General features: G+C 42.2%; 1 protein-coding gene across 1 annotated transcript in view; it reads right to left on the bottom strand.

Annotated features, from left to right (window-relative positions):
- Positions 1-19,521, bottom strand: part of MEI1 (meiotic double-stranded break formation protein 1) — an 89,212-nt gene that overhangs the window by 19,813 nt on the left and 49,878 nt on the right. Inside the window, exons 13-23 of the mRNA XM_060245361.1 lie at positions 14,930-15,021; positions 14,647-14,788; positions 13,966-14,077; positions 13,494-13,554; positions 13,117-13,214; positions 12,313-12,487; positions 8,819-8,966; positions 5,530-5,814; positions 3,403-3,568; positions 2,188-2,292; positions 1,092-1,202 (exon numbers count right to left, since the gene is read on the bottom strand). Of these exons, the coding sequence (XP_060101344.1) occupies positions 1,092-1,202; positions 2,188-2,292; positions 3,403-3,568; positions 5,530-5,814; positions 8,819-8,966; positions 12,313-12,487; positions 13,117-13,214; positions 13,494-13,554; positions 13,966-14,077; positions 14,647-14,788; positions 14,930-15,021 (1,495 nt within the window). The remainder of the gene's footprint in view (positions 1-1,091; positions 1,203-2,187; positions 2,293-3,402; positions 3,569-5,529; positions 5,815-8,818; positions 8,967-12,312; positions 12,488-13,116; positions 13,215-13,493; positions 13,555-13,965; positions 14,078-14,646; positions 14,789-14,929; positions 15,022-19,521) is intronic.

Consider the following 19,521-nt stretch of genomic DNA (forward strand, 5'->3'; position numbering starts at 1 on the left):
TGGAATGGCATTCTAGGCTTGGACAAAGGTCATATGACTTTGTGAAAGAACTGTTGCAAGACTGTGGTATTAAAGTGACAGAATGTGAACAGGTGGAAGCCTACTATGAGATTTGTTTTAAGCAGGAGACCATTCCTAGTGAAGTGGTCTTACAGAAAGCATATCCAAATTTGGTCAGGTCCTTCTCTTGGAGGGTTCCCACATTAGAAGGAGAAAATCCTATGCATAATAAACTAACCTTTAGCCTGGTCATTAGTCAGTTTGTAATTGGGAGATGTTGCCTAAGTTTTCTCATGTAGGCATTTTTGGTTTTCCTTCTCCCTCCCTTTGACCAGATAATAGCATCTATCTTGGTACTAACAGTAGCTAGGAAGATGTAGTTTAGTCAGCTAGACTGCTTGTTGTTTATTCCTCAATGAAACCTTCCCTAATATCTTAGTAAACTTTTCTTTTAGCTAATTCACAACTGCCTGCTGCATTATTATTTTTATGTGCCAACAATAAATAATAAATATAACAGAAGCAGGGAAAGGTGAGTATATGGGAGCTGAAAGGAGGAGGGAAAGAGGAAATTGTGCAGGGAGGGGGATACTGGGGGAAGTGAGCTGCCCCCTGCAAGTGCTTACAGGTTCCCCACCACATAATTGAGCCTGTTCCTGTGATCAGAACGGTGGAACTTAGCCTTAGTTTTCCTGGGGAGAGGCTGCCAGGAAGAGGGAAGGAAGGAAAGCTGAAGGCCTGGTGGATAAGAATGAAGCAGGACAGGGGGAGAGGTTATGGAGGCTTTCAAGGAAGGAAAAGGGCAAATAGTAGAGAAGCAGAAAATTAGATGCCCTTGACAAGTCCTTGTGGGACCCCTGCTTGTACATCACATACCAACTGACACATTCTCCTTACAGTGAGGTTATGATATCTCAAGTTAGATTATGTAATATTATCTTACTTTTATACAAGGTAGCAAGACAAATTTTAGTACATTTAAAGGAAATCATGCAGAAAAATATAAAACCTCTGCAGTAATTGGGGGGGATTCTTGTCAGAGTTACTCCAAGTTACACCCAAACAGAACCCATTTTTAATTTTTTTTTTACCTCTTTGCTGACTAGAAGGTGTTGTCTGCTGAAGGCTCCAGTACAAGAAGTTCAGGGATGGCTGCAGAATCTCAAGATCTGTTGGGCTGCATTTCCCAGACAAACTGCTGACTGCATGACAAAGGTACCCAACTTAATTTTCAACTTTTCAGATTTTAATGTGCAAAGTCCTTGGGAACAAACTAGTGATCCAGTTAAACAAGCTCAAACTACCAATCAAACCCTGTTGTTTTTCACTCAGAGACAGGCATATATATTTCTCCCCCATTACTGCTGCAGCTGGCAATGCAGTGCAGCAATAGGGCTTCCAGGTAGCAGGTTTTCCCACAGGTTCCTGCCCTAGTACTCCAGCAGCGGACAGTTCCCCTTCCTGCCACCCATGTGACCAGAAATTTTTCATGCTGTTTATTTTTCAAGCAAGTCTCTAGCCACTTTCATTGCAGAAATATGCTTTCCCCCTTATATCTCCACAATGAAAGGTGCTAGAATTACTTTTTAAAATAAAAGATGGGAAATCAGAGAAATTGTTACACATATTTTTATAATGTTATATGACTTTAATAATATTATTCAATTGCCAATTTAAAGAAACCCCAAATGCTCCCCAGTGGCAAGGAGGGAGAAATTATTGCTGTGGGGAAAATGGCTTTCATGTAGGAAGGAAAAGGACAGTCTGAACTTTCACGCATACAGCAGCTACTTTGCCAAAATTCTTTCCCAAAATTCTGCCATAAAGTATGTTAGCGAAAGATCAGGGAAAAGCTGAGGAACGCACCATGAATATACAATGCTGTGTGTGAGAAAACCCACTTTCCAAAAGCAATGAACCTGGCAAAGACACCATACAAAAACCATCTGCTTCAAATGAGAACACAAGTCTCCATGAAGCTGTGCATTGTAATTAGGCTTTCCTCCTTTCACCCCCAAGGACCCCTTTCAGTCCAGGCTTCCCTTTGGCCCCTAAACCAGGAACTTCTTTCACATTATTGACTTCAATAGACTTAAAAGGGTTTATGATTAGCACTGTAACTCTCTTATCTCCAAACCAGGGAGTCAGATCAGACAATAACAATAGGCGATGAACTCAGAAATTCACCCAGATGAAGCAGTCTGAAATCTGTGCTGTCCAGCTCTCTCTCTGCTACATATCTCAGCTGTACCAGGAACAGAAGATTCAACAGAAGTGGCAGAGTCTGATTTTCTAAAACAGAACACAGGAAAAAGCTATTTACATTGCAATCCTAAGTAGAGTTACAACACTCTAAGACCATTTACTTCAATGGACTTAGAAGAATGTGCTTAGGATTGCACTATCAATGACCTAGGCTGCAATTCTAGTAACACTTTCCTCATGCTGTTCCATCCCCGTAAATGAGGCAGAACATAGACAAAAGACACACATAGTCATCATTACTATGTAACTTGGAACTATGAGCCCCGTCCCAAAATCTTGTTCATACATACAAGAACAGGGAAAAAATGAACCAAGAGATCTAGTCAGCAATATTACTTATTTATTTACTTTGTATATTTTCAATGCCACTTCTTCAGCATCCTACTCCAGGCAGTCTACAGTTAAAACCATGTCATGATATTAAGTGTAGATGACTGGGGAAGGAAATGGCAAACCACCCCTAAAAAGTCTTCCGTGAAAACGTTGTGAAAGCAATGTCGGAAACAACTGGTGCTTGCACAGGGGACCTTTTCCCCATGATATTAAAACCATGTAATGATATTAAAAACAAGTCATTGGACATAAATAGCAAAAAACTATCATAAAACAGAAGCAGATCATTAAAAAGCTGGTTATATAAACTCCATTATTGAAAGCCTGGGTAAAAAGGATATTTTGGCCTGTCACCTAGACGAAAGTAAGTTTAGAAGGGGAGGGTGTTCCAGAAGCAATGTGTCATTACAGAAAATAATGTATCTAGCTACCACTCGCATCACTTGTGAAGGCAGGACACAAGAGAACACAACTTGAGAGGCAAGTCTTAGCTAGTAGGGAGGGTCGTATAGAAGCAAACAATCCTTCAGGTTCCCTGGTCCCAACCCACTCAGGGTGTTAAGAGTAAGAACCAGCACTCTGAAATGCACCCAGAAACAGATGGGTAACCAGTGCAGCTCTTTCAGCACAGGGGTGACAAGAGACCTGTAACCAACTCCTGCCAATAGTCTGAACTATTTTGGACCAGTTGAAGTTTCTGGATCATTTTCAAAGGCAGCCCCAAGTCCCTTGGTCAAACCACTTCGGAGTACTGCTATCCAACTGCATCCTCCTCTTTCATTTAAATACAGATTTCCTATTCACCTTGTAAAACGCTAGAACTATTTTCTACCAGAAGTTTCTGCAGAATCTGTAGAAATTGACTTCGAAGAAGATCACAGACATAGACATCCTCATTTCTTTTCAGGAAGGTCTCTAGTGTCACCAAGACTTTGTGAGTCACTTCCTTGGTGTTCTGGCAAACTAAATCCTGAAAGGGAAAGCAGATTAGCACCTATTTAAGCAGATATTGCTAGTGTTCACTGTTATGGCATAAAGAATGATCTGGACACCAAACTGGAAACCACAATTCTTAGTAACACTACAGCCATAAAACAAAAATATCAACAAAGGTATTATGCACAAACATAAATTAAGAAAAAATTATACTAGAACTGCTACCTGAATTCAGAGTTTTAGTACTCATTTAGTACACTGCAGGTTCCTTCCGATTCTATGATTCTATTATTCTAAATGCAAAAATTTTAATCCTATCTAACATATAAGCAAAGAAATGCACTTTTCAAAAATTAAGGAACAGTGCAATCCTAAACAGATATCAATATTAGAAGTCCATAACTCTGCTTAGAATTGCACAGACAAGCTGCAGTATTAACCACACCAGTAGGGACTAAGTGCCACTGAATTCAACAGGATTTTTTTCTGAGTACACATGCTTAGGATTGCCCTGTATTTAGACTAAATATAGTGTTGTATAAATCAATACAATTCTAGTACCTATAAAGCTGTCCTTTGCTATAAAACAGACAAGAAAAGAAGTGCAGGTTTAAGACAGCTTCCCTATCAAAACATGCACGCACACACAAAACAAACTGGGTGATTCTTTTTCTCATGTGCTTACAATGCAATCAAAACAAAAGTGTCACATTTGAAAACCATTACAAGCACTTATTTTAATAATGTACAATTTGGGTTATCAGAAAAAGGTTCTTGCCTGGAAGGTCTCTATTACGAGCAGTAATCTAGGACAAAACAGGCAAGAGACTCATTCTTGAAAACAACTTATCTGTCCCAGGTACATCCACAAATGGGACTGCAGAAGTACAGCCCTCTTATTCACTGATACTTTTGAGAAATTAAAAAAAGGTAAAGGTAGTCCCCTGTTCAAGTACCAGTCGTTTCCGACTCTGGGGTGACGTCGCATCATGACGTTTTCATGGAAGACTTTTTATTAGGTGGTTTGCCATTGCCTTCCCAGTCATCTACACTCCCCCCCAGCAATCTTACCGACCTCAGAAGAATGGAAGGCTGAGTCAACCTTGAGCCGGCTACCTGAATCCAGCTTCCCCTGGGATTGAACTCAGGTCATGAACAGAGAGCTCAGACTGCAGTACTGCAGCTTTACCACTCTGCATCACGGGGCTCCTCAAGGAGAAATTAATAGGGTCTGTTTTTTTCCAGTATGCCCCAGTTATTATTATTAAAACCAAAACTATTTTTTTGGCACTTAACATAAATTAATAAACAGTGTGGAATCCACAAAGGCAATGGCAGCATCCATAGACAGCATGATGTACTTGAAGTTCAAGCAGTTTATTTAAATATTAGATTTGTGTCTGGTGCTCAGATCACCCTCTTGTATTCCTATTTCTACTTCAACTCCTTTAAAACAAAAATATTTAACAATGTTGGTCCCAAAAAATCCTCCCAGCATGTAAAAACCTACTACCCTCATGATATGGGTTAACTCTCCATATGTAGGGATACTAAAGTTTTCATAATGGTGACTAGGAATGCAACTTCCCTGGTTAGAATAATTTCCTTGTGGCTCTTACCTACTGGGTAGGGAAAAAAATGATCTTATAGTAGAAATAAAATCTGGTTTGAGTATTCACCATTTTAACTGAAATTAAAATAATACATGTGACTTATTAAACCTGTCCAAATATACCATATCTTCTCCACGCATATTGCCATTATCCTATGGATGACTTTTTAGAAAGTAAGATTTTATAATTACTACTCCATTATTTTAGGTTAAAGGCCACAAAAATATTCCTTAATCATGAGAATGCTATCAAGACTGCCTTCTAGGACTTCAGCCAAGAAATCAAAACTTTATTCAGTACTGCATTTGACCATATATATTTGAGGGATTTTCTGAACAAAAAACACAAAGTGATCTTGCATTCATGAAAAATGATCACATACTAGCAAGACAAGTAAAGTACTGGGGTTATCCTTCAGCATGCAAAGGAAACTGTTAAAGTAGTTTGACGCATCAGAAAAGCCAGTATTGATCCTTGTGACAGCATCTTGGGATTCAATCTGGCTATAGTCTTCACAGGAAAACCAGAGCTGGAGGATGCGGTGACCAAATCTTCCCATAAGCTCAGGATATAACAAAAAGAATTTAAGCAGCGAAGGATGATGGACATACACCACAGCAAAATCAGACATAGTATCTAGGACCCTCCTTATGGCAGAAAGCGAAGTCTGTATTTGGAGGAAAGTCAGAAGAGGCAGCATTAGCAGTGCAGTCAGTCATCAAAGCAATTTCTCCAGGGACAAGTTTATAGATACCATAACAATAGGATTAGAATATTAAACTGGTAAGAATCATTGTCATTATAATGTCAGTCATTTAAATGTTCTATTCAGCATTGCAAGAAGATAATATAAAAGCACATTAAGTCAACTGCTTCAGGAACAGATAATAGCATTCTCATAAGCATTAAAAAACGTTCACCACATGCAGAAAGCTTCACTTAAACTAAAGAGACCAAAAACAAATCTAAGTAGTGTTTTCATCTCTTCTCAGTTCTGTCATCTCATAGCCAACAGCCGGCCTTTCTATATAAATTGTGCACAGTTAAAAACATAAGAGCCCTGCTGGATCAGACCAATGGTCCACCAGGTCCAGTATCTTGTCCTACACACTGGCCAACCACTTCCTCTGGAGGGTGAACAGGTCATAGAGGCACCTTTCTCAGATGTTGCCTCTTAGCTCTGGGATTCAGAGATTTAGTGCCCCTGAATGTGGAGATTCCCCTCACTCGCCATGGCCAGTACCACTGATAGACTTATCCTCCAGGAATTGATCTAATCCCCTTTTAAATCTGTGGCCATCACTACAACCTCTGGCAGCAAATTCCATATTTTAAGCAATCTTTGTGTAAATTAGTATTTCCTTTTGTCTGTCCTGAATGTACTATAGTTTCATTGGATGCCCTCAAGTTCTAATGTTTTGGGAGAGGGAGGGAAAGTATGTTTGTCAACTCTTTCCACCCCATTCCATAATTTTATAAACATCTATCATGACCCCCCCTTAGTCATCCCAAACTCTTCAGCCTTTCCCCATAGGGAAAGTGCTCCAACCTCCTAATCATCTTGGTTGCCCTCCTCTGAACTTTTTCAGTTCTGCAATGTAATTTTGGAGATATGGTGACCAAAACTGAATACAGTATTCCAAATGATCTATACAATGGCTGATATTGACTATTTTATTCTCAATCCCATTCCTAATAATCCCTAACACACAGTTTGCCTTTTTCACTGCTGCAGAATACTGAATTGGCATTTTTATTGAGCTATCACTATGAGCCCAAAATCTTTTTCCTTTTCAGTCCCAGCAAGTTCAGACTCCATTAGTTTATACGTGAAGTTGGGATTTTTGTTTGTCCCATTGTGCATCACCTTACATTTACCAACACTGAACTTAATTTGCCACATTGTTGTCCACTTACCAACTTTGTGGAGGACCTTGTGGAGGTCCTCTTGGAGCTCTTCTCAGTCAGCCTTGGTTTTTACCACCCTGAATAATTTTGTTATCATTTGCAAACTTGGCCACTATACTACTCAAACCTAGTTCCGGATCATTTATGAATAAATTAAATAGCACCTGCTCCAATATCAATCCTTGTGGGACCCCACTGCTCACTTCCCTCCATTGTGAGAACTGCCCATTGATTCCTATTCATTGCTTCCTGTTATTTAACTACTGCTAAGTTTACTTATGAGTCTTTGGTGAGATACCTTGTCAAAAGCCTTTTGAAAGTCCAAGTATATAATGTCTACCATGTCACCATTGTCTACATGCTTGTTCATTTCCTCAAAGAAATCCAAAAGGTTGGTGAGGCAGGACTTCCTTCTGAGGAAGCCATGCTGACTTTCCCTCAGCAGGCTTTTTCCCTCTGTGTGCCTAACAATTCTATCTACTAGTTTCTACTAATTTGCCTGAGGCAGATGTTAGGCTGACTGGCCTGTAATTTCCTAGTTCCTTTCTAGATCCCTTTTTAAAAATTGGTGTAAAACTTGCTACTCTTCAGTCTTCTAATACAGCGGTTGAATTCAGTGATAAGTTACATATACAGGTTAGAAGATCAACTATCTCACACCTGAGTTCCTTAAGAACTCTCAGATGTATGCCACCAGGACCTGAAGATTATTGGTTTTCAGTTTCCCCAATAAGTCTAGAACTTCATCTCTGGTCACTTCAGTTTGGCTCAATTTGCCCCACATTTTCCACAGAAGAAAAAAAAAGTCATTGAGCTTCTCTGCCATCTCTCCATCTTCCTTTAGCAATCCCTTTATTCTTTTTACTTCCAAAAGCCCCACTGCTTCTCTGCCTGTTTTCCTGTTCCAGATATATTTTTATAAAATATTTGTTTGTTTATTGTTGTTACTTGTTTGTTGCTAGGATCCAACTTTTCTCTCAAGGCAGTTCATTTATTTTAGAATTTACATTTTCCCATTATTCAAACTCTAGTGTTCTGGTGTTGTAGAAAATGTAGTTCTTTTCATTTAGTGTTTACACTGCAAGTACTACACAATTTCACAAATGCAAATAACAGTTTACTAATAGTTTGTGTAAACCTGAATGGAAACTATTCATCAAACCCCATGTACAAAAAAAATTGGCAAGATGGCTATTCCGTCATAGATGAAGAAAAAACAATGGTGCACGGGGAAGAAATTCTTTATTCTAAATATCCCTAATGCGTTTTGCACTAGCTTCTTCAGGGGGTTCTATGCGTACAGAATAAATGAAGGAGAAACGAAAAGGCTAACAAACATCTTATTGCTATTTCTCCTCATTACTTGTTAAACACACATCAAACCATTATAAAAATGTTTACAATGGTAGTACCTTTGACCATGTACATAGCACTCTTTATTATCATGAGCCAGCATAACACTACTAGGAACTTAGAATGCTGTTACATTAATTATTACAGGCATGTACAGACAAAAGAGCTGTTGTTTTTTCTTCATCTCTTGCAACAATTTCAGCCGTTCATTTTTTGCTCATTTATAACAAAGCTACACTCCAAACAGAAATGAAATATCATGTGACTGATACTAGATCTGATCTATCACCACTAAAGGAAAAACACTGATTTTTAATTTTCTGAAAAGGCCCACTAATAACAAGCACCTGGAAATGTGATAGATCATATTTTAAAATCTGCTGTAGGAAGCAGCGATTAATAGTGTTTACCAAGTCTAGAGCTTTAGTCTTGTCTTGACATATTCCTAGAAGATACAAAACAGCTCTGAAGATATATGTTGGTAGACAGTCTCCTTGATGCTGGAGTGACAGAAGGAAACTTTGTATGGCTGAAAACAGTTCTGCTTCTGGAACAAATCTAAGAACAAGAGTTTTTAACTTTATATCCCATCCAATCTCCTTAGATTCAGTGTGGCTAACAAATTGTTAATGCATAACACACAATAAAACAACCCATGAGCAAAACAAAAATATCATGCAAGATCAAATCAACCAAGCCAGATCTCCAAAAAAAACCCTCACCCTCCACAAAATGCAACTCAAGACCATTTTACATGTCTTCATGAAAGTAAAAGGTGCAGGCATCCTCTGCACCCATTCTGGTAAGCCACTCCAAATGACAAGTCTGGATGCAGAAAAAGCCTGTGAGCTGACTGTTGCAAAACAGACAGCCCTGAAAGATGGCACAACCAAATGACTGCCTGAAGAGCACAGCTGATGTATGGGAAGATATTGGGAGATTCAGTTTGATTATTAGATTTCCAGGCCATTTAGTAATAACTAGCTCTTTGAATAAGGCAAGAAGCAAATACATAACCAGCACCAGTTGACAGAACTCTAAAGATATACGTTCCAAATGGCTAGCCTCAGAGAAGAGTCTAGCTGCCAGTTTTTGCACCAACTGGAGCTTCAGTTTGTTTATCCACCAACATGGCCAGGTCCAAGACCACTCCAAAGATCTTAATTCTGTCTGCTAAAGAAAGCTTTACCCAGCTAAGGATGATAAATTAATAGCAATTAAAGATTCTGCTTTCCCAACCATCTTGTTTGAAATAAGCTTCAGTTTGTTCAACCTCAGGCACCTGACCACAGCTTCAAGACACTGGCCAGGGACCTTCAAGGCTGTTTTCAGAGGCTTAGATAATGAAATGTAAAGCTGGGAGTCATCTGTGCATTAGGAATATCCCCCCCTGGAGCTTCAGGTGATCTTGACTAAAGGCGTAGCATGAAGGTGAAAGAGCACAGCAGATACATGGAACCCTTATGGCACCCCACCCCAGCTAGATGGCTCTGCGTTTCTTGTGAAAGTTTTGTTTCCTGCTAACAAGAGAAGAACAAAACCAGTGTAAGGTCATCACTTTTATCCCAAACATTGGCTTGGAAACAACAGGTTATTTATGTGGACAGAAGGATTTCTGGTTGCAGAACACAACCTTCTTACTTCCCCCTTCCTGCTACAGCCCCAAATGCCCTCCAGAGGCATTTCAGGGGAGTATCTGGAGCTGCAAGCAGGAGAGGGAGAAGCAAAAAAGATGGGCACTCTGACAGGCAGAAACACTCTGTTAATCCAAAACAGTTACAGTAAACAATCCCTCAAAATACTGCCGTCAACCATATAAAATGCTGCTGATTGTTCTAATAGTATCAACAGCAATGGATTGCCAAACCATATCCAACAATAGTCAGGGATCATTAACTAAGGCCAATAGCATTGTTTCAGTCTGAAACCCAGGTCTAAAGCCAGATTGAAATCGGTGAAGCACAGATGTTTTATCCAGAAATGCCTGCTGAAGCAGCCTGTCCGTCACTTCCGGGTTCCTGTCCTGCATCTCGACCTGTGTTATTAGTGACAGGCTGCTTCGGCGTGCCGCTGCGCCGGCCCCCTGGGTCCCACAACGATGGGACCGATGCCACAGGGACGGGCTCGAAACACTCTATAACCCCTCAAAAGAACAGCAGTCTAGCTCGCTTCCCCCGAGCCTTGCCGCCATAAGCCTCAAGGGGGCTCATTTTGCGGCATCTCCAGGCGGGAGGGTGGCACCCGCACGGGACACATATCAAATGAAAGAGGGGGCGCAGGGCTATCAGAAACAGCCGGCGGAGGGAGTCGGGAGACCACCCCACTGGGGGATCCACACCCCGAAAGTGATGAAGGTGGCGCAGATAGAGCCAACAGAGCAAACAGGACAAAATAAATAGGCTGCATTATGCAGCACAGTCTCACTGGAATCTCACTGGCTTCTCAGCGTGGAACCCGTTCTCTCTAGTCTTCTCACTTTGAAAAAAGTAAAAAAAGAGTTTTATTTAACTTTATTTCCCCCTTTCCCTCTCTATAAATAATCTTGGTGTTTCCGGCAGTGATATTTGGGGAATTTTGGGGGACGTCACAGGAAGTGCTGTGAAGTCACTTCCTGTTTCCGGCAGTGGCATTTGGGGGAAATGATGTCATTTGGGGGAAATGATGTCACAGGAAGTGATGTCACTTCCTGCTTTCCGACAGGTGGCGTGGGGGATGATATCACAGGAAGTGATGTCACTTCCTGTTTCCGGCAGGTGGCGCGGGGGAAATGATGTCATGGGAAGTGACGTCACTTCCTGTTTCCGGCGGCATGCCATCATCGGAAGTGACGTCACTTCCTATTTCCGGCGGCGCGCGCGCACGCTCTGCGCATCCACACATTCCTTCCCCCCTCAAGGTGTCCCTGGCTGGCCTGCAGAAATTATGGCCACCCTATGTCCTTTTGTTCTTCCCCAACTAACACCATGACTGTGTATCAGGGGGTGTTGGGGATGTTGTAGAAAAAGCCCAGCAGGAACTCATTTGCATATTAGGTCAAGGCAGCCGGAACTGCGTTCCTGCTAAAAAAAAGCCCTGAATGTGCAGATAAGCCTTAAGTGACAAGCCACCCTAAATAATTTTGCTAGGCAAAATTTAGTCAGTGCAGAAGTAGCACAAAAGAAAGCCTTCTTCTTCACCACTACTTTTACCTCAGAGGTCTTCAAATGACCAATATAGCAAGCTCTGTCTATTCCATCAATCACTCTTAACCTGTTTGTCCGCATTCTCTTCATATCCCCAAGCTCCGTGATAAATTAAGACAATGGAATCTTTTTCAGGGGGGCAGGGACACCATGCTGAGAACAATCCTGCCAGTAACTACCTAAAAACAAGCATTCCATGCTGATAATGCTGTCTACAAAGATACTGTCCAGGCTCTCCAAACTCCCTACAGCCTTCTGAAAACCCACTTGATCTATCAGTCTCTGGGCCTGGATCATCCTAACTGATCCCCCACCCCTGCAGAGAGGGGTAGCCATCATAACCTTCACCTTCAATAAGTAATGATCTGACTACAGCAGGGAATATATCTGTTCCCTTAACGGATAACCAGACATCTTCCCAATGAAGTAAAAACACAACATATGAAACTTTTAATATATAGGGCCCAACACAGTGGGACAGTCCAATGGTTGGCATGGTAGCCAGTCATGACAACCTGAGCTGGACAGGTCAGCATGGATGTTAAAATCCCCTAGCACCACAAGGTTCAAGGCATATAACACCACCTCTAAGACAAATTTTGTCAGCTCAGCCAAGGCTACTACCAGCAAGCTAGGCAGAAAATACTCTAGAAGTATCCCTAACTCACCTACACCTTCACTGGTGCAGTGCTATGCTTTTTTGCTTAGAACACTTTACTCACCTATCTTCTTGACTAAAAGCAAAGTAGAAGAGAAGCAGGAGGCTATGCTGGTGACTGCGAAGAGTATCATCTAAACAGTAAGAATTTGGAGTCTCAGATAAAAGGCTGAGGCTTTCAGCTACTCCAAAGTTTAACTGGGGCAGATTCTTCTGCAGGAGTTCTGAGATTTCTTGCTCTAAAAGAAAAGCCAATGAAAAAAAGAGAAAAAGAGCACACCAACATAAAAATGAAAGTTTCTAATTGATAATTTTAAATGTTTGGTGTAGTGGTTAAGTGTGCGGACTCTTATCTGGGAGAACCGGGTTTGATTCCCCACTCCTCCACTTGCACCTGCTGGAATGGCCTTGGGTCAGCCATAGCTCTGGCAGAGGTTGTCCCTGAAAGGGCAGCTGCTGTGAGAGCCCTCTCCAGCCCCACCCACCTCACAGGGTGTCTGTTGTGGGGGAGGAAGGTAAAGGAGATTGTGAGCCGCTCTGAGACTCTTCAGAGTGGAGGGCGGGATATAAATCCAATATCTTCATCTTCATCTTCTTATCCCACCCTCCCAAAAAGGCTGGCAAAACCATCCATGCTTCTGCTATTCTATCTTACTCATAAAAAGAGAAGGCTGAAATACGAACCCCACCAAGAAGGAAGATATAAGAACCTTCATTTTAAAAATAAGTCATTTAATACATGCAGTTATCATAGCACACTGATTTTGCACATTTCCCCCATACTTCCATCAATTTCTTGTATTCCCAAGCAAAGCTATACACTACAAATCCTTAGAAATACCACAAAATATCACCCTATCAAACTTGCCTTCTTGGGAAGAACTTGCCATATTCTTAGAAGATGAGTAAAGATTGAGACACATACTATGGAGAAAGCTGGAACAAGCTTGATTCAAGGCAGGATTACTTGAAGAAGAAAAAAATGCAAAAATGAGAACCTGGTAGCATAATTTTGGTCATGGCATCCTAATTAATCTAGTAATATAGTATGCTGTTGGCTGAGGTTGCCAAGCTGAAGGCAGTAACTGTACCTCCTCATATTTTATTTGAATCTCCAGAGTATTCAATAGTGTTTTATTAAAATCATAAACATCTCTTGTCATCTGAGTAGAGGTTAGGGCATGAGAATTAAAGAGAAATATTTGAAGAGGGTGAGAATGAGATAATTTAAGTATTATTTAATACCTTTGCCCAGTGCAGAATTTGGCCTTCAGCTCCAGATTCAATCGAATAAAACAGGATGATGCTAGACAGAAGGAATGTTGTGCCTATATAAAATATTTTTATTAAGATGTTCAATAATATAGCTTGAGAGTATCTGAACAGGTAAAGCCTCCCAGACAGAAATACAATTAACAATTTTCAAAGTCTACCATAAATAACATTTCTAGGCTTTGAACAATGTGACTGCAGTTTCAAAGACAGAAGCAATGTTTCCTGCCACACAATTCCTAAAGTGCCCAAACTTCAAGTTAAAAAACCCATGGATTGTAAATGGATGATCTGACATCTTAAAGTGTATTTATGCACTCTGATAAAAGATGTTCAATTTTTCTTAGGATTCTTCTGAGGCTTCCTGTCCATTAACATTCAGCAGTAGCAGATTTTGCTGCTTACTTAAAAACAAGTACACAAAACAAATCCCAATCCTCCTTACCCAGTTTAATGGAGAATCTTTTACCCATGTCTGGCACAACACTGAATAAGATGTTAAGGGTTGAAATGAAGACTTCCATGAGAACTGGCCAGACTATTCTTTCAGAATAGTTCTGCAAAAAGAAGAAACAGAGGCTTTCCTATTACAGAAAGAAACATGCAATTCAGAGGAGGTATGAAGGATCTTTTAATGGGTCTGTCTGGTAGGTTTACGACCCCAAGACAAAAGTCACAATTTATGTGAATACACTTGTTCTAAAGCAAAGAAAAATCCAGATCCATGATACACTCGAATGTCTTAATATAATTTCTAAATGTTTCTCATTGTTCCCCAAATGCCAACTAACGTGTGGGTACTAACAGTAACAAGAATGAATTAAACTTGGCCATAAATTATGGATCCCCAAATTATGGTTGGATCCAGCTAGTTTTTCCAGTCAGTCTCACTTCTCCATACTACAGCCCCTGGTCCTGTGTTGCTTTTTGTCCATGAAGTTCTCATAATCCTCATCTTTTGTCCTTGAAAGGACAAAAGGACAAAATCCTCAGTGTAGCCATTTTGGCTCGTCCTTTTTTCCACCAACAGAAGACCCAGTAGGAACTGGCTTCATGTCCACTTTCCTTGCTTTCTTAATAATCTATGACCACCTTTATGCTAAGAGTTGGAGAGAAGGAACCCTACCATGACAATGGGGATGCAAAGAGAGTCAGCCATTCTCAGTAAAAACTCAGAAAAACTTTTCAGTGTTTCCTTCTTCTCTGAGTTGGGGGCAGTGAAAGGGTTCTCCTGAGCCAGAGGATCATTTTGACATTCCACAGCTAACCTGGGGAAAGATGCAGACAGAAGCTATATCACATTGTATTTTACTGACCTGTTTCATGAATGCATTCTGTATCCAGCTGATCTGTATCCAACTGACCTAATCTTTCAATGATCAACAAAGCTAAACAAAAGATTTCCTCACCTACAAGCACTTCTGAAGCTTTCTAAGGCACTCTGTATGAACTGTCCTTGTCGTGAAACTGCTCTGTTCTGATGCCTGGCCCCTGCATGACCCTTGATGATGAAAAGCCAGAAAATGACTTGGTTAAGAATACCGTTTCATGCAATCAGGACCATAATCCTAATCATTCAACTCACAAAACATTAATTTTTAAATCCATGTAGTCTCTTAAGAAACATACGTTAGCCCATCCATTTCTCCTTAGTTGAGACCACTAAGTCAGTAGTAACTGCTCTTCAATAATGCCTGGCCAGTTTCCAGTCTTGGGGACATGGAAGCAAAAACCCTCCTTTCTAGTCAGCAAAAATCTATATAATGATGTAAGCTTTTGTAACTCACAAATCTTTGGATTACATTTTACTGTATGTAAATATAACACAACTAGTAACTGCACTGCCCTATAAAACATGAGCAGAGAATAGAGCTAGGCGCTCTTAAATATTAGCTTCTTCTTGTAGCAATGTCATTATGAACTGTAATTTCCTTACAGAGATAACACTTTAATTATAGTAAGACAGAGCAGCATAAATGTCTGAAATGCCAGTACAATGTCACTGTAACACCCACATAAAATTACACTTTGTGAAACTGAAGTAACATTACAGTAAGTATGCTCCATCTTGAGCATTTGTGTGATGTTTTATTAAGGCTGCAGATCTAAAAAGTAATTCCCAGTAACAGCATGGAGCTTAATTCTAAGAAAAAATGAAATATGATTCTTACAATCTCAAGATGGACTGTAAAGCTGAAAAGAGTGTCTATGTTAATTGTCTTGTTCTCTAGAAATGCAGTACATTGCCAGGGAAGGGAGCTGTCCATTCTCATACTGTGGCTGACTACAGATTTTCATTTCTTTCCTTCTGAGGATTTCTCAAATTACTTTTTGCTTTAATTTCATACAGGTTGTTACTGGGTGACCATAGACAATATTTCAAGTAACTTGGAAACAATGATATCCACTTTATAAACACAAACACATACCCCACTACCTTACAACTGACTTTGTAAATAACTACATCTCTATGAGGACATAACAATAAGAAATTATGAGGGGAAATTCATTGCTAACCACATTTGAACTATGCAAGGAGTGTAAGAGACACAGAGAAAAAACAGGTTGCTTACCTGTAACTGATGATCTTCGAGTGGTCATCTGTGCAGTCACACACATGGGTCTTGCCGCAGGCAACGGATCCATACCTCGGAGCTCCAATAGCTCGCCTATAGCGTTTTTTGGCGCACTCCCCTCCCACCCTGGGGAGCAGGCAGCGATTGCGCATGCCTGGAGCGGGGAGGGAGCGGCCATTCCACTCAGTTTCTTCCAGCCGCCACCGGCACTGATACAATGTAAAGTAAACACAACACAAGAGGCCAGCAGCGGGGAGTGTGTGACTGCACAGATGACCACTCGAAGATCATCAGTTACAGATAAGCAACCTGTTTATCTTCTTCGTGGTCTCTGTGCAGTCCCACACATGGGTGACTAGCCAGCTGAATGTCCTGGAGGAGGGTGCTGGTGAAAGAAAAGAGTTAGTCACACAATCAAATCACATCACAACATATAGGTTATGACACCATACAGGTTATAGATGGAAGAAGATGCACTCACCCATGGCTTCAATGGAAGATGGATCTGAGGACCGCTTGGCCGAAGGAGGCGTCTCGTCTCGCACGAACGTCCAAGGCATAATGAGAGACGAACGTGGATGGTGAGGACCACGATGCAGCAGCACATATGTCCTCTAAGGAGACGCCGTGTAGAAAAGCCGAAGACGTTGAGACCGCTCTGGTCGAGTGCGCCTTAAGGCCTTCGGGTAGAGGCTGCTTAGCCAGTTCGTAGCACAACCTAATGGCACTAACTACCCATTTAGATAGTCTCTGGGTAGAAATTTTGTGTCCTCTGTGAGGCTTACCGTAGGCCACAAACAGATTGGGGTCCTTACGGAAAGGTTGTGTACGAGCAAGGTAGAAACATAAAGCCCTTCTGACATCCAGGGAATGTAGGGCTCTTTGACCTGGGTTGGTTGGGTTGGAGAAAAACGTTGGCAAGGAAGTCGAGGTTGATAAGTGGAACTGGGAGACAACTTTAGGAAGGAATGCAGGGTCTGGACGCAGAACAACCTTGTCCTTGTGGAAAATGGTGTATGGGGAATCATGGCGGAAGGCGCATAAGTCACTTGCGAGTTTCCCTGAGGTAAGGGCAACTAACAGTGCTGTTTTCCAAGATAGCAAGTTGAGATCTATGGTAGCCATGGGTTCAAAGGGAGCTTTCATTAAGCAGGAAAGAACTAGGGATAAACTCCAAGCTGGAACGAAGGGTTTAATAGGTGGGTGAAGGTGCAACATGCCCTTGAGGAAAGACTTGGACAAGGTATGAGAGAACACCGTCTTGCCGTCAACGGGGTCATGGAACGCAGAAATGGCAGAGAGATGGACCTTCAAGGAGGAATAACAGAGTCCTGATCTCTGTAGAGACAGTAGATAATCAAGAATCAAATTCAGAGGTGCTGATTCTGCTCGTAGGTGATTAGATGTTGCGAATGAACAGAAGCGCTTCCATTTACGTTGGTACGAAAGTCTGGTGGAAGGCTTTCTCGCGTTGAGGATGATGTTGGCTACTTCTGTAGAGAGGCAGGAGGACGTATTCTCCAGGCTGTCAGGGCCAGAACCTGTGGGTTGTGATGCAGTACCTGGCCGTTGGCTTGAGATAGAAGATCGCCCGCAAAAGGGAGGCGGCGATAAGTGTGACGGGACATTTGCAGGAGCTTCGTGAACCACGGTTGCCGTGGCCACCATGGAGCAATGAGGATACAGTCCGTGCCGTCTCGTGTGATTTTCGTCAGTACTCGTGTCAGCAGGGGGGTTGGAGGGAAAAGGTAGTGAAGAGGGCCTCTCCAAACCTGCAGGAAGGCGTCATTGCCTCTCCTGGTGTAGAATCGGGGACATTTCGCATTGTCCCTGGAAGCAAAGACGTCCACTTTGGGTGTCCCGAAGCACCGAAAGATGCGACGAAGGTAGATCAGATTGATGGACCATTCGTGGTCGTCTATGCGAACTCTGCTGAGAGAGTCGGCCAGAACATTCTCCACCCCTGGGAGGTGAATGGCAGTCATATAGATGTTGTGCTTGACACACCATTCCCAGAGCAATATGGCTATACGGCACAGTCGGAGGGATCTGGTGCCTCCCTGTTTGTTTATGTAGTAGACTGTCGCCATATTGTCTGTGGAGATCTGAACGTGCCGACCCCTGATCAGTGGGAGAAAGGATTGGAGGGCTCTGTGGACAGCAATCAGTTCTAAGCAGTTTATGTGCATGGCCCTCTCTGAGGGATTCCACAGCCCTCTGACAGTCTTGTCCTCTAAGTGGGCTCCCCATCCCCACTTGGAGGCGTCTGTTGTCACAATAGCCATCGGAGGAGTCGGTAAAAACGGCATGCCTGCGAGGAGGTTGTTGGGTGAAGTCCACCAGGTGAGAGAAAGAAGTGCTCTCTGTGGAACAGTGAGTAAAGTGCTCTGCGGTTGCACGTGAGGATGGTAGGCCCGTACAAACCAGAGTTGTAGTTGTCTCATCCGCAGCCTGGCGAAGTAAAGGACAGATGTAGTGGCAGCCATTAGGCCCAAAAGATGTTGGATGGTGAAGGCAGACTGACGAGGCTCCTGCTGAACCGATATGGCAAGGGCGATGATTGTCAAAGCCCTGTCTTCCGGGAGGAAGGCACGATGGAGAGAGGTGCATAGACGTGCCCCTATGAATTTGAGGTCCTGAGTCGGTGTGAGGTGTGATTTGGTGGAATTCACACAGAGGCCCAAGGAATTGAGAAGGAGAAGAGTTGTATGGAGATTCGTCTGCAGTTGGTGCTGAGTTGATGCTATGAAGAGCCAGTCGTCGATATAAGGAAAGACAGGGATGTTCCTGATGCGAAGGGCAGCTGCCACCACTGCCATGCACTTGGTGAAGACCCTGGGTGCGGTCGAGAGGCCGAATGGCAGGGATACATATTGGAAGTGATCCTGGCCCATGGTGAAGCGAAGATACTTCCGATGCTGAGGTCGGATTGACACATGGAAGTAAGCGTCCTGAAGATCTAGGGAAGCCATCCAGGAATTCTTTGGAATGAGAGGCAGGATGGACTGCAGGGAGATCATTCTGAATTTCCTGTATTCGATGTGTTTGTTCAGCTTCCAAAGATCTAGGATAGGACGCTTGCCTCCATCCCTCTTGGGGACTAGGAAATATCTGGAGTAGAAGCCCGTCCCTCGATGTTGAGGAGGAACAGGTTCTATGGCATTTTTCTGAAGCAAGTCCAGAAGATGGAGGAGTGAAGAAGGAGGGGTAGCTGTAAAATAGTGGTGGTGAGGTGGAGAAATGAACTCGATTGCGTAACCTAGACGCACGATGGTTAGCACCCAGGAATCGGTTGTGATCGAGTTCCAGGTCGGAAGGAAGGGGGAGAGTCGTGTGTGGTAAGCAGGTGGAATTTGAAGAGAGTCAAAGAGACTGCTTAGCAGGAAGGGAAGCCTTCTTGGTCTGTTGAGACCGAGGCCTCTGTT

The sequence above is a fragment of the Heteronotia binoei genome, chromosome 8 (genome assembly GCF_032191835.1).
Source record: "Heteronotia binoei isolate CCM8104 ecotype False Entrance Well chromosome 8, APGP_CSIRO_Hbin_v1, whole genome shotgun sequence".
In the NCBI taxonomy this organism is placed as follows: domain Eukaryota; kingdom Metazoa; phylum Chordata; class Lepidosauria; order Squamata; family Gekkonidae; genus Heteronotia; species Heteronotia binoei.